The sequence below is a fragment of the Lonchura striata genome, chromosome 11 (assembly GCF_050655825.1).
Source record: "Lonchura striata isolate lonStrDom1 chromosome 11, ASM5065582v1, whole genome shotgun sequence".
Classification (NCBI taxonomy): domain Eukaryota; kingdom Metazoa; phylum Chordata; class Aves; order Passeriformes; family Estrildidae; genus Lonchura; species Lonchura striata.
The window spans coordinates 13,580,125-13,587,500 of NC_140713.1; the positions used below are offsets into that span (position 1 = coordinate 13,580,125).

The 7,376-nt window shown below is 40.8% G+C and overlaps 1 protein-coding gene across 8 annotated transcripts in view; it reads right to left on the minus strand.

The window, feature by feature from the left end:
- Positions 1 to 219: 219 nt before the first annotated feature.
- Positions 220 to 7,376, minus strand: part of SALL1 (spalt like transcription factor 1) — a 17,274-nt gene continuing 10,117 nt past the window's right edge. For all 8 annotated transcript variants that reach the window (XM_021555005.4, XM_021555003.4, XM_021555006.4 and 5 more), the window contains 2 exons: positions 3,471 to 6,880; positions 220 to 2,436 (listed from right to left, as the gene is read on the minus strand). In XM_021555005.4, coding sequence (XP_021410680.3) covers positions 1,996 to 2,436; positions 3,471 to 6,880 — 3,851 coding nt within the window. In that variant the 3' untranslated portion in view covers positions 220 to 1,995. The remainder of the gene's footprint in view (positions 2,437 to 3,470; positions 6,881 to 7,376) is intronic.

A 7,376-nucleotide genomic window follows, 5' to 3' on the forward strand; every position in this document is an offset into this window, starting at 1 on the left:
CAGTTGTAAATCCTCTCTACTCTAATGCCCAATTTGCAACTCAGGCTATGGGAAGAGCTAAGTGATCATTTCTTGCTTAAAAAGGTGGGCAACTCCCCCCACAGTGATCCTGGAAAATAATCCTGTAACACAAAACACCTGAATTTTGGAATGGTTTAAAACAAAACAAACAAAATATATATGTAGTCACATGGACACAAAATTGGCTATGCCTGTTGGTGGTTTTGAAGGCATAATTTGAAGGCAGCCAATCTGATTTATTTTTCATAAATTGCAATGTAAAGAGATGAAACTCTATTGGGTGAAAATATTGGACTGAATTATGTTTGACAAACTCCCATTGAGGTTAATGATCATGGTAGGTTTTTAAGGGAAGCCAAATCATGTGCAAGGCCAAAGCAATTAGGTTTTGTTTGGTATGGTTTTTTACAATCAAGTTATAAACCCCACATAGTATATGGAGGCTTGCAAGTGGACATCTTAACACAGGTATAGCAGCGTAAGCATGCCACAAACATACAATCTCATAAAATAAAATTAATATCAAATATAAAGCATTTGAACCAAATCAAGCCTTAAACATAATAAATTATTTCCTTCAAAGGAAATAATTATCTTACCTAGGCTCAATAAGGTCTTTGCTAGCAGCATTTTTTTTAATAAACAAATTAAAAATGCCAAAATATCTACAATTTTATGAGAAGGAGGAGTTGAATAGTTAAGGAGAAATTTCTCAGTATTAGGGGATATGAAAAATATACTAGCAATTAATATGCAATACATATATGTATACCCATACTTACAGATATAAACACGCACATACAACCTGGACAGTTCATGTTAACCAAGGGAAAGGCTAAATAATACAAAGTGATTACTAAATACAAGTACACTTTAAAAACACAGAGACAGCAAATTTTTTATCTGTTGCAAAAATGTATTTGATTACTCGAGTAAAATTACAGTATCTCTGCTGTTAGTAAGTATTAAATGTTAAAGAAACTGGACCTCTTTTCCTTTCAACTTTCCGAGAAAGTGCATGTAACAGTCCAAGGTTCCCCCTGTCCCCCCCAATGCCTAATACAAAATAAACAAACACTATACTTGTTCCCTTGGTCAAGGAGTAGGGCTTGGTCTTGTAAGGAACGTATGTACATTTTAATGGAAGTGATGTCTTATTGTATATACAGGAGCATCTACAGTTGTCCACGGAAGTTGTTCAAGATGCCATACTTAGCAGCATTGTGAAAGTCCAGCACATTTTCTATAATGAATATACCTACAAGGCAAAATGTTACGTCTCAGTTTCAACTACCAAAACAACACTTCAGTATCTTCTCTAATAATCCGCGTGCTTATTACTGTACAGAAATGTATTAACATTTAAGACGACTCAAGTAAAAAGCACAATACAAATAACAGTTCAAAACGGAAAATGTTAAACCTACAAAAATTAAAGCAGTTTTAATTTTATAATAAAAATCAAAAACTGAGCTGTGTAAAGGACCCACACTGTTCAGTCTATATTCTCTCAGTCCTTTTCTTAGTTCTGTCTGGAAAAATTAGACAATGTGTTTGCTGATAAAGTTTCCAGCAGGATCAAAGTGTACATTTATATACAGATTTTTATTAGAGATCTAATGCATCACTGAGGCATCGCATCAATACCAGAGTTTGTGTTAAATTGGATATAGAAAATAAGTTAATGCCAGAATAAGATCACCTAGCAGAACAGACTTGCAACTGCCATAAATGTTACAGCAAGTTTACAGCACTCTAGTCGATTAGTATTTAGTTCAAAATACGGGAGACCAAAGTTAATGCTTGCATTTGTTTGCAAAGCAAGGTTATATCACTAATAAATAAGCTCTCTTAGAACTCTAGAAGTAGAACATGGTACAAAACAAAGTCTTGGTAATGTTGTAGCCTGCAGCTTGAAAAAAGCAACCCTAGGTTGCACGATTTGCAGGAATGTTATTTACGGAGATTTTTTTCCTAATTTGTTACAATTTCTTTGTTGTCTTCCACGAAACGCGTGAAACGGAAATTAGTCCCATTTTCATTGCTTGCCATTTTCTCCAGACCAGCTAGAGGTGCATTGGGTTCTGAATTCTGGAGCTTCTCCAGGCTTCCTGTCAAGCCACTGATGGGAGAGCTGCCACCGTTGCCCAGGCCCCCTGGTGCTGGAGGGATGCCCCCATTCTGGATGACGGAGATCTCGTTGGTCTTCATGGCCAAGCCATTGGAGAGTGCAGCTGCATACTGGTTCCAGAAGCTGGACGGGTCTCCATTCCCTGACCGTGCAGCCAAATCCTTCTGAAACATTTCTGGGAACTTCACAGGATTGCCTCCTAGGAAAGTCATGGAGCCATCTACAGAAAGTCGTCTGCCTCGTCTTGCAGGAGTACTGTTCCACATGTGAGTGCCCATGTGAACCTGGAAAGAAAGAAGGAAGAAACAAACAAACAAAAAATAGAGGTTGACAGGAATTTCAAACTGTTTTTGATCAGAGAGAAGGCAGGAGTCCATGAACATGTCCAGTCTTGTTACATAATGAATGACATTAAAGATAGAGGATACGGGGCTCTGGAATAATACACTGGTTTCTGGGTTAGCCCATCACCATTACCCAGAACAACCTGCTCTCCCACTGAACAATGCATTGCTTCTTACTTTTTTTTTCATTACATGTATTTAGTTTATAATGACTTTGCATTATTCTGTCAATTGCTGCTTTCAGAGCTAGAATTGCTATGTCCACTTTCATTGCAATGGTAAGTATTGTATTTGACACCCTTTACCCTATAAATGTCCTTTTCAGACAGGCAGAAAGTATCCTTTACTGATTGCTCATCGGAGAGCCTTGTGTATAGACAGAATGGCCTGAAAGTAATTATTCATCTCACTTTACTGGCAGCAACCTCTAGAGAAATACTCTGTCAACAGAAAAATGTACACAGTAAAGTGCTCAACTGGTGTTCTAAAACTTGAGTATATTTGCTTTTTCAAACACATATCAGTAGGAAATGTTAGTTATATAATCAATTAAAGTAATGCCTATTATTTCCAGAATTATGTTAATAGTTTTTTTAAACTCACCATACATGATAATTTATGAAAAACATCACATTCAAGAGCCTTTCACTTCTTGAAGAGGTATGTGAGTTACAAAATGCATTTCTCTGTTAATTAATACTCCTTACCATCATTTGGCTGTTCTGTTTCACACTCTGCATAGACAAGCTTTGCTGGTAGATGAATTTTAATTAAATCAAAACAGCTCATGCCTCAGACTTGCTGCCAACATGAGCATTCAACAGGAGGCCATCTAGGTCTACTAGAGCTGGCTAAACACACTGTCACACCACAAACACCCGAAGGTACCACTGCTGCAACGTTAATAGGTGTCAAATATCAAAAACCCCAGCAAGCAGAAAATGAAAGCAAAGGGCAGTAAGAGGAAAAAGTACCTTCAGATTGCCTTTTGTTGTGAATGCTCTTCCACATATAGTGCAGGCAAAAGGTTTCTCACCAGTGTGTGTCCTTTCATGGATCTGCAGAGCACTGGAAGAAGAAAACGTTTTCCCACATGTATTGCAGTAGTGCTGTTTTGGAGTTCTTCTGGGGAGCGCAGGGAGCAGCACAGGGGACGTGGCAGAGGACAGTGGCCCCGAAGCAACTAGACCAGAGGGTGCTTCTTTGCTGTCCTGAGGAGAACCATGCACAAAGCCATTAACCTCGGTCTTTATGAGCGATGACAGAGTGTTAGCGGGCATCACTGAAGAGTTCTGACTGGGGCCGATACTGGAGTTGGGCTCAAAAAGCTGTGATGGTAGATCTCGCATCTGATGTGTCAACATATGCTGCTTCAAATTACCCTTTGTGGAAAAGCCACGATTGCAAACTGTGCAAATAAATGGTCTCTCTTTGGTATGACTTCTGTAATGAATGTCCAAGGCACTCTGACAAGCAAATGTTTTGCCACAAATGTCACATGCAGTGTTTTTAAATTTACCTCTATCTCTGAAAGGAAAGAGCATACTCAGGGACTCTTCTTTAATCATTTTATCAGTGTTACTAGATGTCAAGTCTAAAGCACCACTGTTAGCAGGGGTTGGAGACAAACCGTTGGCAAACTCACTTGGTAAAGCTCTTAATGGTTTCTCTTCAATACTTGGTGACTTGTGGTAATCATTAGTGCTGTTGGATGGGGACAAGGCCTGCATGGAAGAGGTAGACTCTGAGACAGCAGGGCTTCCAGCACTTTGGCTTTCCATATCACCACCGACAGACGATGAATCATTAGTCAAAACGTCCCCTTCCACTGACCCATTTTCTACTGACTTCAGGCTTGCCTGAAGTTGTTCAGCAAGGCCGGCATTGATCATCTTCATCTGATTTTCCAGAGCAGCAATACTTGACATTTCCAGGGGCAGAGGGGAAGAAGACAAGCTGTCTTGTGATGCATCCACAGATTTAGGTGTATCTGGCACACTGCTGTCAGGACAGTCTTCCATATTCTCATCTGAGAAGTTGTCTATATCATCAAAATTCTTATCATCGAAAGATCCTGTATCTGATTCCATTGACTCAGGATAGTTTTCTGTCACCGGGGTGTTGGGGATCTGCCCTCCCATGTGCATTCGGATGTGTTGCTGTAGCACAACGGCATTGGTGAATTTCTTCTGGCAGATTGGGCAAGAATGTTGCACTCTCAGCGGGGGCATGGCACGATGGACACTGTAGTGAGTCTTCAAGTTGCCCTTAGTAGTGAAAGCACGACCACAGATTTTACATTTGAATGGCCTCTCTCCAGTATGGGTGCGATAATGCATTTTCAGTGCGCTCTGGCAACTGAGAACTCGATGGCAAATGATGCACTCGTTAGGATCAGTTGCCTTCTTGTCAATGTTTTCTACAAGCTGCTGCAATTTTGACGTTTCAGATGCTGGCGCTGAATCCAGTAGTCCTCCAAATGGAAACTTTGCCTTAAATTGCTCTGACATAAGAGGCATCAGTGGATTTGTAAAAGTGGTGACACCGCTGGAGCCCGAGTCTGCTGCCGGAGAGCTCACGGAGCTGCTCATGTTAGTGATGGTGCTTGTGTTTTGAGGGTTTTCTTCCGTTTTGCCATTTGAGGTAGGCAACACACCAGCCTCTACCTCATCAGAAGGTCCGTTGGAAATTTTTGATGTGGGATCAACTGTTCCCGAGTCACTCTTGACAGAGCAGGGAGGGCTAGCAGAAGGATGGCTAATGGGAATCGGCTGAGGCTCCTCAGTTTTGATGAAGGGGGTCAAGCTTGGAATTGTTGGTGGGAGTGGCAGGCCAACAGAAGTTGTTAGGGTGGAAAGGACTGGCTTGCTGTCCAGCCAGCTCGTGACAGGTTTCTCTGGTGGTATAGACATCCCATAAGGAATACCCGTGCTTGTAGGAATATTGTCCAAGTGCTCTGGCACTGGGTATGGGTTCATTTGAATATGAGGGTATTTTTCTTTGTGACGCTGAAAGTGGACTTTTAAGTTTCCCTTTGTGGAGAACCTGTTTCCACATATGTTGCATTTAAATGGCCTCTCGCCAGTGTGAGAACGCAAATGAATCTGCAAGGCACTGTCACTCCCAAACACTTTAGCACAGAACCTGCATTTATGCTTAAAGAATGCCTCATCTGAATTGCTTTTTGCCTCAAATGCAGTTACATTTGGTGGCTTGCTTTTTCTTTGCTGTGCCAAGGCAGTCAAGGAGTTTAAATCCTCTGCAGGTGTTCCAATATTGGATAAGGGACTGGAGAAAACAGAGTTACTAGGGGTGGGCTGAGGTAGAAGTGGATTAGATGCAGGACTTAACAAACTGCTTATTGCAAAAGCTGGTGAAGATGATGCTGATACTGGTGGGTTGGTAAGCTGTGAGCCACCAATAGTTGAAGCCACTTTTTCTGAGGACGGTGTTGTAACTGCTGCTGCCAATATGTTAATATTTGGAGAAGAGCCACTATTGGATGGAATTAGAGTGTTGCCAGGGTTGCTCTGAGGTAGCTGTATAGGGGGTAGCTGTTTCACACCACTGATGCTGGCAGATTGACTAGCAAGGCTTTGTGCTAATCCAGCTGCTGCAGCCAGCTGCTGGGATAAATGGGAACTTAATGTGGACAAGGGGTTGGCAGATGTTCGTAAAGTACCTTGAGATGGGCTAGAAGATGTTGGCATGTCTGTATTTTGGGTAGCCAACAATAATATTTGGTGACGAATTTGTTCAATCAGTTGCAACTGATGGATCTGCTGCTGCTGCAATGCCAACAGTTGCTCCATCAGGGCAGGGACAGCAAGTTTAGTGCTCGATGCCCCATTACATCTTGCCTCCTGTGAGAACTGTGCTACTGCCACTTTAGTACTCTGCAGGTTTTCAATTATTACATTACTATTTATCACTGAAAAGTTGCCTAGTGTTGTCAGATCCCCTATGTGAGGTAGAGAGGTTGTTACAGCTGAGGTACCCATTGTGGAGCTGTTACTGCTTGTAATACTATTGTTGACACTCTTGGAACTGCTACTGCTATTGTTAATGCTGGAAGCCTCCACATCCATGGATTCTTCCCTGTCAAGTTTGTTATGCTCTGAAAGGTCACTGCAGTCTACTTGATCTGTGTTATTAACTGTGTCATTCATCTGTTCATCAGGATTATCAGAAGGGGAACTAGGAGGGAAGGTTTCAGAAGGAGAAGCTGGATTTTCATTCACAATTAAAACTAATTGATTTTTAGTACAATTCTTCTTGTGTTGCAGGAGATCTGATAATTCAAAGAACTCAGCACAGCACCTGCCACAGACATGGGCGTCCTTGTTCTTAGTGGTTCGATTTGCTTGACCCTTTTCTGTGTCTCCTAAAACATCAAAAGATGATGGATTAGGAACCAACCGGTAAATAAATAAAAAAAAATCAGCAGGACATTTTATTTAAAAGTACTGGTTTTATCTACCACTCTAAAACAGACTAAGATTGCACATGAAAATAGATCAATATTCCTACTTCACAAAAATAAATCAAAAGCACCATTTAAAACTGTACAAGGGAGTTTTATCAATCCCTGTGTCTTAGATTATCATTTGCTTCAGATAATCCATCAAAATATAAAATACTATGAACTGAAGGCATTGGAGCATAATGAAATTCCATAGCAAAGTATTGATTTCCAATAATTCATACTGCTTATTGTCTAGTTGTCCACTGAGTGCAAATCAGCCATTTGAAAGACTCATTAGACTCTCACGTTCCTGTCAACCTTGTTCATTTTCAACTGATTCAAAGATATCTGTGACAGTTGCCCCATCACTAAACTAATTTGTAGTCATTCAAGGTCCCAATCAGTTGTTGACAAG